A 21733-nucleotide genomic window follows, 5' to 3' on the forward strand; every position below is an offset into this window, starting at 1 on the left:
CAATTTAATCTCTTTATTGGTTATTAGTTATGCACAAGGCGGAATACGTTTGGTCTACGTTATATCAGCACTTCACACAAAATTTTTATATGTACTCAAACGATCGAAAAAAAAAAAAACTTTCGTTACGAAACGAATGATCCATGCCACTAAAATTTCACACGTCTTATGCTCGAAATATTTTTAGGTTGCTTTACTTTTAGCATGAAAGACGAAAAAATAAAGGTAATCCGTGACTCTTCCAATTTATTAGTTTTCATCCAAGTTTTCCACATCGAAGAATATCGTTTGTTTAAGCTTAGTATATATCTTGGTGTCTTTTTTATCTCGCAGCATCGTGTAATCAATTATTTCGATTATTATATTCTCGATACAAATCGATATATCTTGATCGATATAAATACGGTAACACGTGTGCAGATTTGCGTATAGAACCACCAATATTTTTACAGTGCTACCAACTGCGTTTGTTATCGTTCATTGGTTAACGGTCGAAATGGCACTATGCGCGCAATGTATGTTCCGCCACCGAATATCATCCTTCCATCAAGAGAAATAGAATTAAATGGGGGAAAAAAGGATGTTTCGATAAGAATTAGAATAATCAGAGAATCGTTTATTTGTACATTTATCAGATTTTCCTGCGAGCAAGTGGACCCGAGTGGGCGAATGGCTCAAGTAATATGGAACAGCCGATCTAAACTTAGTCGTTGGTCCGTTCTGGAAATAGATGTTATGAGTGCGAGGACAAGACAAGATACCGGCCTCTATTATGCGTACGAACACGTATCGCGAACGATCTGCTTTCGATTTTCCCTTCGATCGCGAAATTCTTTTAGAGCGATGATTTCTTTCTTCCCGATAAAAATTTCAAATGTGTCCAATTGACGAAACAATTGACGATTTTCAATACGAAAAAAGAATTTAAAAAATTTTAAAATATTTATGTATCATCTTTTCCTTCATTCGTTAATATTAATATTTTATTCACTTTGAAACATTTCGAAACATTGCGTGCTTAACTTTAAAATACAGTAGAACGTCAATTATTTAAAGATTAGTTATTCAAATAATCGATTATTCAAACACAGAATGAGAATGTATTTAAACTAGCATATCTCCCAATGTTTATATTCTGAAACACGTATCCTGAAAATACGTATTCTGAAAAACGATTAAAAATTTAATTATAATGCAAATTCTCTTATTATGAATTTATTTAATAAATATCTATGTTTGAAAATTGTTCAATTTTAATTATTTGCAAATGTAGTTCTTGAGAAATTTAACTCTTCCTTATCGATTATTTGAATTTATTTTTTAATTAGTTTGATAATCGATATTTTATGTATATAAATCTACTGTTTACAAGTTTCCATATCCTAACTAGACAGTTACCGTGCAAAAGTGTCAGCAGAATGTTTATAACGTCTAGCGAAGCATTTATTTAGCGAGCTGATATCTATTTTGGGAGAAATTGCATCTTGGAATAACGCGTTGGAAAGCAGCACAGTCAACAACGGATCATGTCGAGTTAAAATAACGTCAACGATTACCGAACATTTTGAAATGTTACCATGTGTACAAAGCAAAGTATTTGAGAAATGAAAGGAAAGAATTGAGAATGAAAGAAATTGTAATCAAGTAAAATTTAATATATTTATATTGTAATTGATTTTAGTTGTAATCAATATAAGCAAATAATTTTTTTTTAATTCGAATAAATTTGATCAAAATCAATGAAAAAAATTCCATTCCCGAAATTCATTTTTATGTATGTACGAATGACAAATTCAAAAACCATTCTGCATTTCTTGCCTTTCTATTCTTAGAGTACTAAACTCCCACGCGGTTACTTAATATCCCAGACTCATACTACGTAAGTATTCACTGATTTACACAATTTGGTAATTTTATCATATAACAATATCATTGAAATTCTACTTCAAAATATATCACTCGTTAACTTTCACTTGTTTTCCTTTTATTAGAAATTATAACGATTTATCCTCGATGTTTTTTAATATCATCTCCAGGTTTTTTAATATCATATTAGCTAATTATTGTATATCAATTTCCACATATCGAACTAGCGTATAAAAATAGATAATAATAAGAATAATTATATACACTTCTCGTTTGAGGTTATGAAATCTAATGTTGTCACTATGTTTTCTTATTGTTTAATAATTATGTACCTTGAATTCCGAAATCGATGACTTGCAGCAATGGTGTATTTGTTAACGTATAACGTCGAGATCGAGAAATCGTCTCGATATCGAGAGTGAACGAGACGATCGGCACAATTCCAAAAAGCAGGCAATCCTCGATAATCTCGAAATAACGAAAACCTCACTCCTTCTCTCGCGTAGCATTACAACGACACATCTTCCCTCCATCTTCGTCGTATAAGAGACGTATCTATATTTCCTCTTCTTCTCACCTATACATAGTTGCACGACTACCGATTATTTTTGGATGTGGCGCGACAAAGAAAATGTGATTTCTGAGTGCATACGAATGACCAAGAACGCTAATCGATGTGTCGGAAAGAGAAAGATCATAGAAAAGTTGGATCGAGAGAGATGTTAGTGTATACGCGCGAGTTTGAGAAGGAAAAGAAGAAGGAAAGAGAAATAGAGGGAGAAGGAAAAAGAAAGAGAAAGGATAAACGAAAGATAAAGATAGAGACGAAGGGAGGAAGAGAGAGTGGAACAAGGAAAACAAATATCGTGAAAACGGTTAGCGCCGTCGGCGTAACCTGAGAGCTTTTCGGACCCTGCATCCATATATGTCCGCCTCATATACTCTTTCTCACTCGCACTACATTCAATCCCGTCGTGCCTTCTTGCTTCCACTTATCAATCAAATAATCTGTTTTTGCAATTCTTTTTCCCTTATTTTTTCTTTTATATATTTATATGCTATTATCTATTAGATTATAATTTATTAATTATTTACTTTATTTTATTTTTTTTATTCGCAATAATTTTTTCTTTTTTCTACATTATCAATACATTGTTAATGCACCCTTTCATATGTATGCATACTATTCTTTATAAATATCAAATCTATATACATTTGTATAATTTATTATTGTATATATTTTTTTCTAAATCTATAGAATAAATTTATTATTGATGCTAATACTAATACATTTTTATAATCAATAAATTTTAATTGATTAATTAGTTATTTTTCGAGCGAAGAAAATTGTTTTACCATAAAAATAATTATATCCACAAATCAACAAGACAAAATATAGAAGTTTTTCGCATTTTAAAAATTAATTAAGGTAAACATTTTATATAAACATGAATAACAAGAAAAGAAAACAAAATAAAAGAGTATAATAAATTTTTCTTATAATTATTCATCCAATCAAATATTTCATAGTAATTCAAAGTAAAGATAAATAAGTATTAAAAATATAAAATTTTAAATTTTCTTTATGGTTATAACATATCCTGTTCTAAATTACAGACGAGATAAAAAATAGACTTCATGTTAATATCTCATGTACTGAAATTTACCGATCGTGGAAGGAATCAAAGATTTTGATAAATCATCTATAATTTAGTACATTGATTTTAGAAATTATATCACAAATACGATATCACTATTACGTCATGTGAAATTTTTCATATTTTGAAATTTTAATCTTAAAAAAAGTTAGAATGCTTTTCCACAATACAGATAAAAAATAGAATAAACGTGAAAAATTTCGTCTCATATATTTTAAAATACCGATTATAAAAAAAATTAGTGTTTCTTATCCCCTTTAATATATTATAATCTAAATACATCAAATTTAAATTGAAAATTTGAAATATTTAAAAAAAAAAAGATCTTAGAAAATGATATCAATAATTAACATCTCACAAATTATCTATACATCATTTGTGAATAGTATGAAAAAGTAAAATAAGTTATTAAAATTAATTTAAATATTAAATAATTTAAAAAAAAATGGTAAATTTTTTAAATAAAAAAATCGTAAACAAAACAATAAAGTTAATCTGATATTTAATAACCGTCTCAGAGAATAAAGAAGGATAACAAATAATATAAGAAACAGAAATAGAGTAAAAATTAGGAAATCAACGCCATCTCTAGAATATTGCAGATAACACGTAATAGATAGAAAAGAAAAGTAAATGACAGGAAAAGGATAGATATATAATAAGAATTGACCATCAACGCCATTTTTTAAGTACCAAATTTTTCTAAAAGTTATTAAGAAATGACGCTGATTGTTAATTCTTACTCTACTTTATCCTTTGAAAATTTTATTTTCAATTATCAAATTCTTATTCTATGTTGTATCACTAACCTTGAAATTGACATTAAAATGATACAAAAGAGTTTTCGTGTTATAAGTGATAAATTCACTACCGTACGGACATTTTTAATATAAAATTAAATTACTTATAATTTGAAAAATAAATCCTATAAATAATATTTCTGCATATTAACATTTGTCTTTATTTTAAAATCAGTTCTTTAAAGAGATGAAAAACCACATTTTATACTAAAATAATAATGAACATTAATTAGTATAAGTTTTCAAATGAATAATAAAGAAAGGTTATAAAAAAAAAACATGAATAATATACATACGTACAATATTATTTATACAAAAATATATGTAAATAAACATAATTTGATGAATAACGTACAATTAAGTATTGTCATCAAAGCTAATTCTTAAAGTTATGCTTACAAAATACATTAAACATGTGCAATAATTGTAACAATATATGTATTTAACTCTTAATTAGAGCATTTATATACATTTCAAGAAATCGGTGCAATAATTCGTATGAAAAATTAACATTTCAAAAAGTATTATAAAATATAATATTTTGATTATAAAATATTATTTTGTTTTCAGTGATTACAAAGTTATAAATAATATATTTTTTTAATAGCATTTTATACGAGTAAAAAGTGAAAAATACAAGTTTTAAATATAAAGAATCATTGATTCAAATTTGAAACTGTGGCATATTTTATAAATATATTTTTCTCCATTCAGTTTTGCATAAACTTTAATTAATATGAATTTCATTTCCAATGATTTTCTAAATTTAAAATTTATATTTTTGGAATCTATTGATTGAATAATTATAAAAATAAATAAATAAAATATTTTTGATTGCTTAAAATGAAATTTAGCCTATGATTTCAATGATTGAGTATAGATTAATTTCATAACATTACATAACATAATTTCATTTTTAAATTCGAAAAAAACTTTTGAACGCGTTATACAATAAAGCAGCCGCCAAAACAGAAATTATTATATAAAATAAGATAATAGCAATAATAGATTGCACCGCTCTTGATATTCAGAAATCTAATATTTACAAAAATGAACATGCGTATACATCGAAATTCGCAAAAATATTGCGATAAAACGAAAAATATATAAAAATTTATACAATACATATTCGATACAAAATATTAACCGATAGATAAATGAATTAATTTTAAGTGATTCGATGTTTTTAATCAAAAATACGATCGATCAATTAGTCGCTATAATGCAGAGTTAACATTCGCAATTCAAAATCAAATTAAAATTTGAATTTATTTCACATTGATTATTAATTATAGAAGACAAAAGCATACCAAGGAATTTGAATTTGAATTTGAATTTGAATTTGAATTTAAATAGAACAAAAATGATAAATAAATAAAATTTTACACAAAAATTATTTTTCTAATTGTAATTTTTTTACAGATTTTTTAATTTCTTTCTATAACAAAATTATTTTATTATATTTGCAATTTACGTAATTGAAAATTTATTCATTGTCATGACTGAATAATTTTCTATTTATCTATTTTCGATTTACGTCATGAAAAAAATATATCTTTTTGCACATTATAAAATTTTTTTCAAAATGATAAGAGTTTCAACGAAATTATGGATAAAAGAGAACAACTATGTTTGTCGTGCTTTGAATAAGAATCCATATAATTACAAAAGCGTCTGATTTTATCCATTTCACATGATGATAGACACATAATACAAAATATTGTTCTAAAAAATTATATTTTAAAATAATATTTTTTAAGAATTTTGTTATCAATATTCATATTAGATCCATATGAAACATGATGATTAATTAATTTACCAATTGAATATTAAATGCATTATTTTGATATTAATTACTCGACTAAAAATATATTTAGACAAAATTAACTAGATCTCGAATTTGCAAAAAGTCTCTCAAGAAAGAATAAGAAAATCAATAATAAATTATTCTCTTTCGTTGTAATATTTAATCAGAAATACATGATAAAAAATTTATCGATATTTATCATGACTAAAGAAATTATCGCAAAAATGAAATGTATACCGGTACATATCGTGCGAAAAAAAACAAAACATCTAGTTTCTAAGTATTCACGTAAAATACGAAACACGACGCAAAAGGATCACGACGACGATAATTGAAAGTTACACAACAAGTTGTCGTAATATTTAGCAATGTTAGAGAATAGTTTCCTGCAAATCCTGCGACTTTCGGTTCGTCGCACACGCTATGTGCAACCTCTAATGGGACGAGGAAATTCGTCCAAATCTTCTCACTATTGTTTCGTCGTATTTTTACACGCTGATACATTCCTTAAATTACATAATACCGTACGAATGTTGGCTGAATCTTTACTGCATCAAATATCGATCGATTTTATCATAACTTTCTTTTCTATGTCGCAATAATTTCAAGATATCTTAGCTTTGAAAGATATAAATTCTTTCAATGCACAATAAAAGAACGAGCGATATATTAAATTTTTAAATTATTATTTAAAAAGAAATAGAAATTATCGATGACGCACACGTCACGCGACGCGCGTCGCGCAACGTCCTACACTTTCTCTCGCATCGTCGTGATCGTCCTTGATGCGCATAATTTTCGCTATAGTTAACAAGATTACTGTATAGTCTACTAGAACAAGAAACTTTTTTTTCAATCGATTGGAATATGTTTCAATGTTCATACTTACTATTATTCGTACTATTTTTTGTGCATTTGTAATTGTCTTAATATTTATTAAACATTCATATTCGACATATTATTCAATTTTAAATAAAATTACGGACATATGTGCGTGTTTTTATATATTAGAAGTTTCGAAAATTGTTTGAAATCTGAAAAGATTGTGCGCATGCCAATAATACATGCGTTCAGTTCAGCGTCGTATAAACGTCCGATGTTACGTTCATCCGAATAAATCGACGTAAGGATTCTATCTATTAATAGCGAGATAAAAAAGGAGCACCGCGCATAGTCGACAAATTATCAAAAGAGGCAGACGAAATTGCCGTTATAATTTTTGTACGATGTCAAATTTGTCCTTGAAACCGATTGATTCTTTCTTCGGATCGTATTTCTTGCGTAGAGCTAGCTGGGCTCTAAGTTCTTTGGCACTCATCTTCAGGTTCAAACCCTGTCGTGACTCGTTGTTACCGGTGACGTTCCCGTTTCCTGTACCATGCACGTGCGCCATCGTCGTCGTCGTATCGTTCTTAATACTGTTCCCGTTCTCTTGGCCAGTTTCTTCGCGTTCGCTCTCGTTTTCGTTATCGTTCTCGCTTCTGGTCGATGTTCTCGTTGCGCTTGCCGATACAGTGCTGCTCTCGCTATGCAACGTATCGTTCGATCCACTTGATTTTTGTGCGTTCTGAAAATAAACATTCCTTTTATTTCCTTATCTCTAATATACGTATTTATATCGTTATTTTTCTTCTCTCTCTCTCTCTCTCTCTCTCTCTCTCTCTCTCTCTCTCTCTCTCTCTCTCTCAACGAACAAAGAGAAACAAAGCAAAATTCAAAAGGGGGACGAAAGATAATGGGAGATAGTCGTGTCACGTATGAAAGTCGATCGCGTAAATACTCGGTCGCGCTGAAATAAAATATCAACTGTGAATTTTTCGCAGTGACACGAATTGGCGTTAAGCGTGTGAGACATTTTTATTTTCCACATTTAAAATAATTCGTTTTAGAATAACGGGAAGTAAAAGCAAAAGGTAATTAAGAAATAGAATAGCTTTTTTTAAAAACCGATAAATTTGGAAGAAGGGAGTCAAAAACGATGGACAAATTTATCTAAGAGATTCAAAATGACCTTGGCTCCTGATGCAATATTCCGAACGGTACTTAAAGGAATTCCATCGACTAAAGGCAAGCGCGACGGAAAACCGGTTCCAAACCACACACCGTTTAAATCTCTTCGAAATAATGTTAGTTCGTTTCTCCTTCTCTAACACACTGTTATCGTGTCCGAAATTGAAAAAAAAAAAAAAAAGAAAAAATCTCACTTCTCCAAGAATTGGACTTGGATCACGAACCAAATGATTTCCAAACATCGTATATCTTTTCACACGTTGATCGTAATAATTGATCGTGATGATACGAAGAACGAAGCTCGATACGAATGACTAATGCTAACAAAGATTAAAATAATGAAGTAACCTCTCTATAAAAATTGAGAATCTATGCCGCGGCATTGAGATAACTTGATTAATTCTCTCACACGAGTTTCTTTGTTTTTTCATGCAATTGAACAGTGTTGTAACCAATCATAATTAAAATCAGATGAATCAGGCAATCTTCTTAGATCGAATATCTTTTTTTTGAAATTATTCGAAATTATCGCGTACATATATTCTCTGTCGAGAAAAACACGTAAAAGATCCAATTGTTTTAAAATTGGATTTGACAGGATAAAATTGCAAAACGGATACATTTACGTGTTATTTATCTTGTATTATAACAGTTTTAATTAATTTGATACACGATATGCACCTAATGCCCTGATTCTTTTCGAGAGGGACGACCTTATCTGCATATGCATTCGCCCCGACATTTTGGCACGCTTTCTTTAAAAATCGCTTGAACGATGCACACGGAAATAGAATAAGAGCGGATAACGGACTTTTAAGGCTAAGTCGTTGTCACGAAAGAATTTCACCCGATTTTACATCGTGACATCGTTACCATCTCTCCATCTCTCTCTCCAACTGATCGCGAAATATTTCCAAAGATCCTCCTTCTTTCCACTCGAAGTTAAACGATTTTCCCTCTCGTTCGCGCACCGTCCACGCCACACGCTTGCTCTATTGCGCAACGGAAAATGGTGACAGGAAGTTGACCAGCAGCCTGTAGAGAGGCGATTAACTATGTATTTACTACACGAGTGATCGAACTGACGAATCGTGAACAACGAGGAACGCGTAAAAGCAACATTTCTAGAAACACGTTGATTCATTTCACATTTCTTGTTTTACTGTTTTACCCTGGACATATATATATATATATATATATATACACACGTTGATTCATTTCACATTTCTTGTTTTACTGTTTTATCCTGAACATATATATATATATATATATACACACACACACATACATATACGAACACAAGTTGGTACGAATAACGATATATATATATATATATATATAGATATACGAACACAAGTTGGTACGAACAACGAGAAATTTACGTAACTTTGCGCCGCAAAAATGAGCGGAAATCCGGTGAATCGTATCGACGGAGGACAAATCTTTCGATCGAGATGCGAGATAGTTGGTACGATCGGATTCCACGTATAGCAGCAAGATGATCGAGCGCGGATCCCATGAAGACGAATTAAGGTCACAGCGACGAATGTGCCATTTTCTAAAGGAGTAATTTCCGCCGATTAACACCGTAATTGTTAACACGCGAGAATGGTTATGATATCGGTTCAATGAGAACCGATGGCCAAACAATTGAAACGTTTCCGATAAACTTCGTCACGCGTCTTGAAATTCCATCGAGAAAATTGATCGCGTGTAATAACTAAGAAACGAATTTTGTGATGTTTTTTTTTTTTTTTTTTTTTTTTTTTTTTTTTTTTTTTTTTTTTTTTTTTTTATTTACGTGTCTTATCGCTCGCGAACAAAACGAATGAGTCACTCAATGCTCGCGAACGCTTACCTTCTTGCGCTTACCGATGAATCGCAACGGAAACAAGGAAACTGATGCCGAAATAGAAAAATTACTTACTTTATAACTTTGGTTCTCGGGAACGAGAGACGGGAATGAAAGAGAGAAAGAGAGAAACGGGCAAGGAATAACTAGCGAGGAAACAAAGTGGTTTTATACGATTTCGTGACCTTGAGAAAAAATTCCCAGTATTTGATTTTACTTTGTGATTTTGTTACCAAGTCAAGATTTACGTCGGACATGATACATTGAAATAAATAAGAAAAGAATAAAAGAAACGTTGGTTGATTGCATCGTAAACTTCAATCTATTCGTTTCCCCGTTAAACAAAAAGCGTAATTTATAGATCAATAGAATGGCATTGATCACGAGTTAATTGATTAGTTTTTTTTTTTAAATGATTTTAATAATACGTTAGAACGATAAAGAATAAAAGAATTTAGAAATTTGAAATTAAAAATAAAATAATAAAATAAAATAAAAAGAGAAATGGAAAAGAGATTTTTATAAAACATAATTAATGGTTGCAATTACGAGACACGCAAGATAAGTAATATTCATGGAAGCTGCGATAGGAGTATCAACATCAAACATGTTATCGTCGGATGGCGTTTTACCAGAAGAAATCAACGGATGTAAGTACTTACATTGTAGTTTTTCATTCCTAAATACAATAGAGAACGTATATTCAACGTATCGAAATATTATACAAAAGTTCGTAAACACTTGTTTTTATGTATATGTTATACATATGTGCACTAGTTGCGCAACATCTGTTTGTGAAATATTAGTTTTAATATCGATAATTTTGCCTCGATGAAAGATAATTTCATTATCGAATTATAGATCATCGATCAACGTCTGCTAGATCGAATAGATTATCCTGAATTGCAATATTCAAATATCGCATTTCATGCAATTCATATTTTTAGAATACAGAATGAGAAATCGAAACTACTTTATTCGTTCGCATACTATAATATATATGGTAAAGCGACGCAACATTCCCCACGTATGGCGCGTTAGCTTTTTTCTTGTTTTTTATTCGTAAATTGCAGCAAACACAGATGTTCGAAAACTTAGACTGATGAAACTTACTTAGCTTATCTCAAAATATATATATATATATATAGAAAAAAAAAAAATGACATTTTTCTCTCTTTAAAAAACATTCTGTCACATGTTGATAAGATGAATTGCGAACAGATATTATATAGTGATTATTTATAAAATCAAAATTCACTTTAATCCGAAGAAAAAAATAAGAAACAAAAAAACACGTTACAATGAAAGATGATTTACTATTTTAACCGTCGGATTTATATGATTCAAAAGATGATAAAAAAATTAATGCTTTTACAAAATTATACAATGTATGATAAAAGATTATATGTTTTAAAATTGTTAAAAATTATTTAGAACTTTTAAAATAGAATAGAAATTTTATCATTATTTTTATGATTTATTAATTAAAAGCAGAATATTTCTGAAAAAAATTTTTGAAAAAAATTCGAAAAAGAGATATATGGATAACTAAAAATTGTTTACATGACAGGTTATAACGTATTATCAAACGATAGATATAAATTATCGAAGCAACAGGTGGAGTGGACTCTCAATTCTAAGATTTTCTACATTGGGCAACAGATAACTTTAAAAATAGTAAAATGATTGTGAATATCCGAATAAATAAACGAATAAACGATACACACCTCATCAGTGGAAGCATTGCTGCCGTTAAGCTCTTCTTGTTCGCTACTATTCGGATTTTTCTCTGGGGTCTTGATCACCTTGACGTTCGCCATAGTGCCCTTGATAACGATGTTGTTGGCCCTGAAATATTCGTCGGCTTCTTGGTCGACCACCAGAAGCTTCGTCTCATTAGGAAAAGCCTTTATGCGTTCAACAACCTGCTTATGAGTCTCGTTTGCGATGTTGATTTCATTAACCTCGATGATTCGATCACCTTGTCGTAAACCAGCGGCCTGACTAGGAGAACCGTCGTCCACCTTACCAATAAATTGACCATTTTTTCCTTTTTCTGCGTGTAGGTTAAATCCATAGCCGTCAAAATCATCCCACTTGACGATATGGCAAAGTCGGGCACATGGAATTTTATCACCCTTCAAAGAAGACATGTCTCACCCTTGTAGTTATGTAGTGCACTGAACGAAATAAAAAAACAATCGAAACAAATCGAGACCAATCAACGACTAAGTGACAAAAGAAAACAGAAAAGTAACACGTTACACGGATAGTTACGCGAAATTTTGTATACCGTATCGCACCGCAATAAGTAACAAAATTTCTTGTGGAAAATTGAGGTGCGGTTTCGTGGTTCGTCCGTACCTCATACGGCGACTAGTTGACTAGGTGATTGGATAGCTGGCAGGCTCGGCCTCGCCGATTTTCGTCTTCACCTGCCACGAGGCGATTATTCGAACCGACTGGCGGTATGCATCGTCGTGAATCGAAGTGAATCAGTAAGCACTAGCGTGGGGGATTCGAAACTTAAAGGTTGGTTCATGCGTACACGAGATCACGTGATCAAAACCGCGAACGAAATGACAGTTAGAATTTTTAGAAATATCATGATTTTAATAATAGATTGAAAGTAACGCTTATAAAATTTATCCAAGATATCATAAGTAACTTTAATCAAAAACTGAAAATATGAAAATAAAATGAAAAGAAAAAAGATAAATTAAAGATTTTAAGAGAAGGAACTAAAAGAATAAAAGTGAACCTGTACACCGATCATGTTGATATAATGGAATGCTATTATTTGCTCATAGCACCATCTATCGGTAAATTAAGAAAATTCAAAAAAATACATGATCAAAATATAAATCATGGTTAAAATTTCACAATTTTATATTTTTATATTAATATATAGATATATTGTTTTTTCATGGTTGTTTATAGCTATTATTATTTGTTAATTATGATCAAAATAATTGTTATGATTATTGCTTTATGAAAACTATCAAATATCTATTGCAAGTGCATATTTCATGAGTAAAGAATTATGTTGATGCATAAAATAAATTAAACGATAAAATTATCTTTATGCGATATAATATAATGTATCATATATGTTAAATGGAAATAATTTCAAATGCATAATAATTGAGAAAGAAAAATCATTGCATAATTTTTAATATTTGTTAAAGAATTTTCTTGCATTATAGTTAAAATGCGATCTAATTGTTAAGTGACTTTTATTAATCATCAAACTTGACTTGGTACGCTCTGAAATTTTGTAAATATGCGAAGAACAATTGTATGAAATATTACTTTATACGTTACATATACGTTATACGACATTTGTTTTTAAAAATGCATAAATTTTTTCAATGTACTGTTTGAGTTGTGACATTATGATAAAAAAGCATTTTATTATTTATAAATAGCACTTTAATTCTTACAAATTTAATAGATATCTACATGTATATGAATATGTAATAAATATTGTACAACCATGTTAATATTCATAAAAATATAATTTTTTAATCATTTTCTATCGAAATAATAATAGCATTTCGCATTTTAATATTTTCATTAAATTTTAAAGGAAATTATGATTTAATATATTTAAAAAAATTTCAATTCAACATTTATAAATATGTATATCTGTACGCATATAGGTATATAGATTAAAATTTTTTTAAATTAAAATTTGTAAGATTTTAATTACATGTATAAATTATTATAATAATTATAATTACATATACATATTAAAATTTCTATTTGTTTAAATTCAATGGATGAACAACATATAAATCATATATATATATATATGTATATTATAGTCGATATTGATTATAAATATTAAATAGTCTATAATATGCAAACATATACCATCGTACAATCGTCATAATGTTAATCTGACAAATAAGTACTATGTGTATGATAAAAAAAAATAAATCTTGCGATAACATAACCATGACGAATCTGTGATAAAATAATACACGATAATAATATAAAATGATTTGATCAAAATGCATAATTCTTCGAATATTTAATAAATATGTTTTTTTCTCTAAAAAATTGTTTAATTATCTATTTTATTTTATATATTTCATTAATACTTAAAACTGTTTTATCATTAATATGTCTCAGTTGTAAAAAAATTTCAGTTATAAAAATTAATCAGAAATATGTATTGTTTACTTATTCATTAGTTACAAAACTGTACATACAATGTTTGCATATTCAATTCTCTAATTTCTATTTACTTGTATATTTCCGTATTTTACCGATGACTAATCACAATGATTACACATTGATGGACTACTTCATATCTCTAAATACGTACGATGTATATAAACTTCCTTTTAAATGTAACAAAGTAATTACTATTTGAAATATACAACAAAGAAATTATTTATTTATACTTGAATAATGAAATTGTTATTTCACAAAATAAATTACAAAAATTTATAATAATTTTAATATTATATTATTCAAATTTCTTTAAAAATAAAGAAATTTTAAATTTTCAAATAAATTAATTCATTATATGTTTATAAATTAAATTAATAAAAATATATATCAATAATATAATAAGCGTAGGGCTATTGAAATATATCATACGATCCCGAAGCATGAGTGGATGCGCAAAACTGGATGCGCAGTAGTTACCGTAATGGTGCGCGATGCGCAAGGCGGACGTAGCGGTTGTTCGAACACTAGTCAACAGTACAGTTGTCGTTCATACATTGCATCAGTGGATAGTTTGTTGGTGTGGTTAATTTACGTAGTACGTAGAGTTGTGGAAATCAAAACGCGTAATGCCAGTAATCGACATTAAAGTAGTGATAGTTACGTAGATTGGCTCTTCGCAGAAAGAACAACAGATGAATATTTGTGATCGTACGTTGTAACTGAATCGAACAAAATGTGGAGTCCGACGCACGTTCAAGTGACAGGTATGTATACTAGGAACTTCGAAGTAAGTTCCATAACGTAACGGATAGAAATATGATCTATGCGGCAGGTGGTTTATACTGAATATAAACCAATTAATGCTTACACGTAGACTAGGTTACGTATCCTTCAATGAATGTAGGCAATCGAAACCTTGCAATCTCGTTATAGCTTATTAGAAATTTATTTACTGAGAAAGTAGATCTTTTACATTGTCTCTTAAGAATATAGTATATATATAATAGTTTTCTAGACGTGGACGATGTGTCTTACTTACCTCGATTTCGATCACGATATTTTTAAATGATTAATGTGAATTAACTTTCGATGTGTTTAATTCTTTTTGTTTAAAATTTATTTTTGTAAAAGTTTTAAAAAATAAATATCCAAGAAAATTTTCATCATATTCAAATGCAGTGTCGCGTAACGCGATTGTTAGATTGGAAAGAGGCGGTGAAAACTCAAATACCTTAAAAACACGAACATTGCTTGAATCAAAAAGATAGCGATCTTATATGTGCATTCCTATACATATTTTCATTAATTACGTGCACGAACAGTACAAACTCTACATTCTAGTTCCTCGATAGATATAAACATTTTCACTCTAGACGAATATCTGGCATAAAAGTCATATTATATTTTGCAATGTATTTGATCGTTGCCAAAATAAAGATAATGTATTTAAATCGCGCGCATTTACGACGCATCATTTACGACCCACATATTCGACGAATCAAATTTCGAAAACTGACTTACTTAATTTGCTTAGTAAAATTTATACAAATATTCTATATTATATAAATCAAATCATTGTCAACGATTATTTTCAATAATTTTTCGTTTAAAAATATCATCGATTACTTTTATCGCTAATGTTCATAATCATAAAAGATTTTTTACAAGTTGACAAACTTTTAATACTTTCGTTTCAATGCAAAATAGGTAGAGTGTGAAAGCATATGTACTTATGTAGAAGCAGCTGATGTTCCCCTTCTCATTCGTACATGTGTAAGTATTATATATCCTCTGCTCAGGATCGTATATCTATTATTAAGTACCCTTTTCTTTTTTCTATTCCATTTTTTTTTTTTTGAATTAAAAACAATAAACAATATTTTAAATTATACTTCTTGTTTTATTATATAAAACTGTTGTCATTTTGAAGAAAAATAAAATAAAAATTATCATATATATATATGTGCTAATTTTTTTTTTTTAATTTAAAGATTTCTTAAATTTTTAATTTAAAGATTCTATAAAACTAATTACTATGATAAATCATGGTAGACTTTTTCTTATTGATGAATAAAAAAATATTTTAAACCAATTAATTGGGACTTCGGACCGTTAAGAATGTTCCTTTACGAGTAAACGGTATTTTGATGCAGCTGCTACGCTATGTCTAACCGACACATCTTTTCGCTTCGTTTAATCGGATCGTGGAAACATGTATAGAGAGAGTTGATTTTCCCATCTGAATCAACTTTATTTAGCGAGAAATCAAGGAATAATACATTTCATTCGATTCAAAAAATTATCATGCGCTTTATGCATGACTAAAATGAAAAACATAAATATTAGCAAATAAAGCAAATATTATTCATAATTATAAATTATAGATAATATAAATTCAATTTATAAATGTTGTTTCAAAAAATTATTATTTTTCAAAATATGATGTAATAATAATAATAAGAGAAAAAAATTTTATACGTTAATGCTACAATAAGAAATAGGATTTTTTCTTGATCTTATATCCTGTGTGAAAAAAAGATATTAGAGAGACTCGAAAAATAGCGGAGTAACAGTACGATAGAAGCGCGGTTTCACGGTAAGAATGCAATGAATAATAGTCGAGAACCAATACGTTTACGGTTTTACCATTATAAAAAGGTATGTTATTATGTTTCTCAGTTGTGATGCGACTCTTCATAAAACATTATCTGACATATTCTAACGATTTCATATTCTGGCCAGATACATCTGGCATAATATTTTATCGTTCATAATTAAGCACGCGGATACGCCTTTTCCTCTTTATCTCATTTTTATAATAATAGAATAGATAAAGATTTCAATGAAAATTTTCAATTTTGGTATTTAAATAAATTGATAATTCTTTTTTTATCTATTCCTTTCTTATTTTATAATGTCTAATAAAACTTCTTTTTATGTTCACAGTTCAAAGAGCGAAAAATTTGTTAACCAAAGGAAAACACAGTAAGTATATTGATTGATCATTAAAGTAAAGAATAGACCTTATATAATGTTATAATAAAATGTCATATATATGATATATATACATATATCAAATTTCGTAAAATAGCATAATACAATTTTTCGATGTCAGTAAATTTGTTTCATCAAAGAGATTCATATTTCAAAACAATGAAAAATAAGTTTTTGTTGCCATTGCGTCATTTGTGTTCCGAATATCGAAGTATGTAAAAATGTTTAATCATAAAGCTGAACAACATATATATAAACTTTATAATATAACGAATCGCATGATTGTCATTTTTTTAATATAGAATTATTAATAATCTTAAAAAGACACGTTTGTAATTTCAATTGTTGTTGAACAATCTGATATTATTATTAATATTATTATTGTTATTGTTTTTATTATATTATTATTATTATATATTTTCAAATCTGATGTTCAGTTAATAATAGAATGATTAACATTGCCTAAACAATATAAAAGAATTACAAAAATAATTCATCTGAATGATGATTAGACAATTGAAATCGTTTCTTGCGAGATTTTAACATTCATTGTTTGACTTATTAATTTAAATTTATGGTCGACACCTACGTTAAATGGTTTCCACCCACGTTAAATCATTTAACCTAATAACGCAGAGTCCAACGATTGTTTCGTGACGATTGCGCTCGGAAAAGAAAAATATCAAACGTCTGTGAAGGAGAAAGCTTCGAAGGATGTAGAATGGCACGAAGAATGTGAGTTACTTATACCTGAGCAAGGAAACACTGCGGAAATTATCCTTACGGCCCTCCATCGTAATTTCTTGGGAGTTGACGAATTTCTCGGCACTATCAGCATACCTCTATCCAGCTTTGACGTTTACGAAAGACCGAGGAACAGATGGTGCGTGGTTTAATTTTTATTTTCAACGGTATTTAATTAAAATCATATTATTCATGATTTAAAATGATAAAATGATTAAAACAATACTAGAATAAATAAGTTGTATATATTTTTACTAACACTTTCGATTACATTTAGGTATACACTCGGGAGTAAACCAGGCAAAGAAAATACGAAAGAGAGAGGTGAACTCGAAGTAAAAATAGGTTTCATTGTAAAAGCTGGTAGCTTAACGGATTTGAGCCATAAAGAACGTCACAAAAGTTCTCTTGGTCAATTATCCACAGCTGCTCATTCAATAGGTGGAAGTTTACTCAGTATAGGCAGTTTTGAAAAACGTAAAGGTTTAAGAAAATTAGCTAAATCGATTGGAAATCGTGTGAAAGGAAAGAGCAAACATAATTTGGATAAAGGAGATGATTTAGATGAAAAAGAAGAACATAAATTTCGAAGTACGCAGCAAGAACCAGGTGAAGCCGATCCTGGTGTTATTAGCGAAGACGAAGATGAATTTACGGTAAATAAAATTTACTCAATATATTGTAATTTTCGTTTTTTATAATAACGTATATATCAATTGTATATTTTAGTTCGACGATTTATCTCATAAGAGTTCAGCATCATCTCTAAATGCTCCGGTAGTTGGCGGTAACAGTAATAGAGTAGGTTCGGTGACATCAATTACTTCTTCCAATAATAATTTTGAAACACATCAACTTCCATCAGTGACAGCGAATTCGGTACCGAATAAACCTCCACGATTTTCTGTCAGTTCTTCTGCTATCTCCTTATCCAAGGTGGATAATATTAAAGAAGATGAGTGGGGTTTAAAGCTTTATGGTAAACAAGTTAATAATAATGTTAAAAGGTAAAGTATGTTAAAAGATTTAAATATGATATTTCGCTGAATAAGAAAAATAATATTAATATTTTTTTAAAATATTTAGATGGGAAAATAAACCAAGTCCGAAAATTATAATAGATGAGCCAAAGGTTGAATCTTGTGAAACATCATCTATAAATTCGCCTTCTTCAACTTTAAAACGTCAAGATACTTCAGAGACTCCGAATCCTGCACCACGTGAACTTTTACAAACAAAGAACAAGATAGAAGATAAATTAGGATCGAATAAAGAGAAGAATGTAAAAGAAGAAAAATTTAAAGAGAAGAAAGAAGATAAATATGGTTGTTGGAGTCCTAAGGATGAAAAACAATTACGAAAAGATAAGAAAAAGGAAAAAGAAAATAGATTCAAGGAATTTAATGATGATAATAATTTATCTTCGGAAAGAATTATCATTGGAGGAGAAGATGCAATTAAAACTACAACAATGAAAAGCCATTTGCCACATGAAGTTCTGACACAGTTCGAAGGAAAATCAAGAGAAGTAATTATTGCTATATTATATATCAATAATTTGAAGATATTAAAATAATACGTAATTGTATGTAATTAAATTTTTTTCATGTAGGATCTCATCGAGCTAACATTACAATTGCAAGCAGAAGTAACAGAAAAGAAAAAACGTCTAACTGACTTGGAAGATTATATAGATGCATTATTACTGCGAGTAATTGAATGTTCGCCACGTTTATTGCAAAATCCATATCAATCACAAAGACGTTTGTCATCACCTGGTCATCAGTAAAATAATTAAATGCTTTTTTGTCCTGATATTTTTAATATTGATTTTGAGGTTAATTACAACATTCGGAGGAATTAGTGATAATTGCACAGTATAATGTATTCCAATCATTTTATACATGTTTAACTATAACTACTTTGTAGTTGATGCGCTTTAATTTATTTTCAATTAACAGATAGAACTAATTTTTATGTATTTCTAAGTGACATCGCTTTTAAAAGTGTATAAACTCTTGTTGAATTTTTAATGTTTCGTTATTGTTTCAACAAAGAATGCTATTAAGATTAATATTTTAACGGGTAATGAAAAAATGGTGTTTGTGCCAACTATTGTAAAATAAGAAAAAAAAGTTACAAATGTTCCCCTAGTCTTCCCAAATGTAATTGTTTATCCAAAAAATGTTATTTCCGTCCAAAGTATGATCCCAACAAATATAATTACAATATCTGTATTTTTTAATATTTACATGAAAATTTCTTCATACAATATGTATCATATTTTCACAAATATATTTAAAATAAATATTAAACTATTACGTATGATGTTCTTATTCAATATCATCATTATCATTATAAATTATTATAAATCAATCAAAATCTTAAATTTTTCAAAAATACTATTATACTATGTATAGCATAATAATACCATAATAAATGATATAATTGTAACGAAATAAATCTGTACATAATTAATATTTAAATATCTAATAGGATATATAATAATTATTTATAATATATATTTATTTATAATATATATATAAGTACTTACACTTACCTATACAATAAAAAAATAATATTTTCCACTGAGATGTTCGTAAAAATATAACGCAACAATATCATTACAAGAATACTAACATTCAATGCATTTTTATTCCATATCTCGGAAATATTACAGGAACTAAATACATTGTCATACATTTTCAATGTCACGTTAACATATTTGCTTCATATATCAAAATATAATGTTTTATCAGATTGTTATCCTAAAAATACATTATAAAAAGAATAAAAAGAATAAAAAGAATAACATATATATTTACATATTTTTTTACATTAAAGATTAAAATGCGTTATAGTAGTATATATATATGAAAAAGAAATGTTAAAAGTGCATTCAATTGACATACCATGTTTCGTCTATAATCATTTACAAATCAAGAATGGATATAAAAAAAGACAGAAAATAAAGAAAAGATAGAGATAGGATAAGAATTAATTGTAAGCGCCATTTCTTGACTGTCAAAAAGTATATACGAAATACATAGAATATATATACTGTTCTTTCGTGTTATTAATATATTAAGAATTTGAATGTTATAACCAATGACTTTCAATATATATATATTGAACAGGATAACTATTCTTTAACATTATAATGCTTATGAATTTATTTAATATCGTAATAATTAAAAGATTTATAAATATGATATATGTAAATATGATAATATAAGAAAATATTTATAAAAAAATTAAAGAAATTATTTTTAAAATCTGTTGATTTTATCAACTTTCTTCATTGAATTGAACATAATTATATTTATTGCTTTAAATTATAGAGGGGTCTGATTTTTTGCACAGTCGGTATTTCAGAACATAGGACACAAAGGCCTATTAAATGTTAGGTCTATCCTGTACCTCGTCTGTGGTATCGTTCGCTTATGTTTTCATTGCGATCTCTCTAGCAATTTCTTCGTAAAAAAATAACATCTTATTATAGGTTAATAATGACGACTAACATAAGTGACACCAATTTGACGGATTTAAGTAGAATATCTGGTAAGTTTTTATATTTTTGTTAAAATTTTCCTTTTTGACACCCGGCCATGTGAGGTTAAATTTCACAAAGTACATTTTATTGAGCATATATGTATGTAACGGTATCTCAAAATTTTTAAGTAATTTCTTTTAATATTCTTACTTTTCATAGGACTACAAGTTTTATAGATTTATAAATAGTAAAAAATATCTTAACCTTATCTCGTGCTATTCGGAAATTTCTAAACTGAATCTTTTGTAGCTTTATATATATATATAT

General features: G+C 28.5%; 3 protein-coding genes across 5 annotated transcripts in view; 2 read left to right on the top strand and 1 right to left on the bottom strand.

The window, feature by feature from the left end:
• Window positions 1–5955: 5955 nt before the first annotated feature.
• LOC122719139 (Na(+)/H(+) exchange regulatory cofactor NHE-RF1) lies at window positions 5956–12502 on the bottom strand. Of its 2 annotated transcripts, none has more exons than XM_043944742.1 (3): window positions 12358–12502; window positions 11721–12173; window positions 5956–7698 (listed from the first exon to the last, which is right to left on the bottom strand). In XM_043944742.1, exons 2-3 carry the CDS (start codon window positions 12144–12146, stop codon window positions 7342–7344), a joined length of 783 nt encoding a protein of 260 aa, XP_043800677.1. In that variant the 5' UTR covers window positions 12147–12173; window positions 12358–12502; the 3' UTR covers window positions 5956–7341. The 2 variants fall into 2 exon arrangements, with proteins under 2 accessions (XP_043800677.1, XP_043800668.1); XM_043944733.1 differs by having other exon boundaries at window positions 12259–12459.
• Window positions 12503–14653: 2151 nt separating this feature from the next.
• LOC122717455 (rab11 family-interacting protein 2) lies at window positions 14654–20232 on the top strand. The gene is made up of 7 exons (XM_043941536.1): window positions 14654–14939; window positions 17122–17160; window positions 17806–18052; window positions 18191–18569; window positions 18643–18920; window positions 19000–19441; window positions 19526–20232. The coding sequence occupies exons 1-7, from the start codon at window positions 14909–14911 to the stop codon at window positions 19700–19702; spliced, it is 1593 nt and encodes a 530-aa protein (XP_043797471.1). The 5' UTR covers window positions 14654–14908; the 3' UTR covers window positions 19703–20232.
• Window positions 20233–21348: 1116 nt separating this feature from the next.
• The window catches only part of LOC122719526 (dnaJ homolog subfamily C member 2), a 3160-nt gene continuing 2775 nt past the window's right edge, over window positions 21349–21733 (top strand). Inside the window, exon 1 of one of the 2 annotated variants that reach the window (XM_043945434.1) lies at window positions 21349–21474. In XM_043945434.1, the coding sequence (XP_043801369.1) occupies window positions 21423–21474 (52 nt within the window). In that variant the 5' untranslated portion in view covers window positions 21349–21422. Of the gene's footprint in view, window positions 21475–21553; window positions 21566–21733 lie in introns of those variants that run through there. The other variant, XM_043945441.1, reaches the window with a different exon arrangement.

Source organism: Apis laboriosa, unplaced genomic scaffold (assembly GCF_014066325.1).
Source record: "Apis laboriosa isolate Shangri-la unplaced genomic scaffold, ASM1406632v1 scaffold11_cov152, whole genome shotgun sequence".
In the NCBI taxonomy this organism is placed as follows: domain Eukaryota; kingdom Metazoa; phylum Arthropoda; class Insecta; order Hymenoptera; family Apidae; genus Apis; species Apis laboriosa.

Excerpts from the sequence above, each read along its gene's own strand:
- LOC122717455 (XM_043941536.1), top strand. The coding sequence starts at position 14,909 with ATGTGGAGTCCGACGCACGTTCAAGTGACAG. Across the intron at positions 18,570-18,642 it reads AAGACGAAGATGAATTTACG|TTCGACGATTTATCTCATAA; the intron begins GTAAATAAAATT and ends TGTATATTTTAG. Across the intron at positions 19,442-19,525 it reads TCGAAGGAAAATCAAGAGAA|GATCTCATCGAGCTAACATT; the intron begins GTAATTATTGCT and ends TTTTTCATGTAG.
- LOC122719139 (XM_043944742.1), bottom strand. The coding sequence starts at position 12,146 with ATGTCTTCTTTGAAGGGTGATAAAATTCCATGTGCCCGACTTTGCCAT. Across the intron at positions 7,699-11,720 it reads GCAATGCTTCCACTGATGAG|AACGCACAAAAATCAAGTGG; the intron begins GTGTGTATCGTT and ends GTTTATTTTCAG.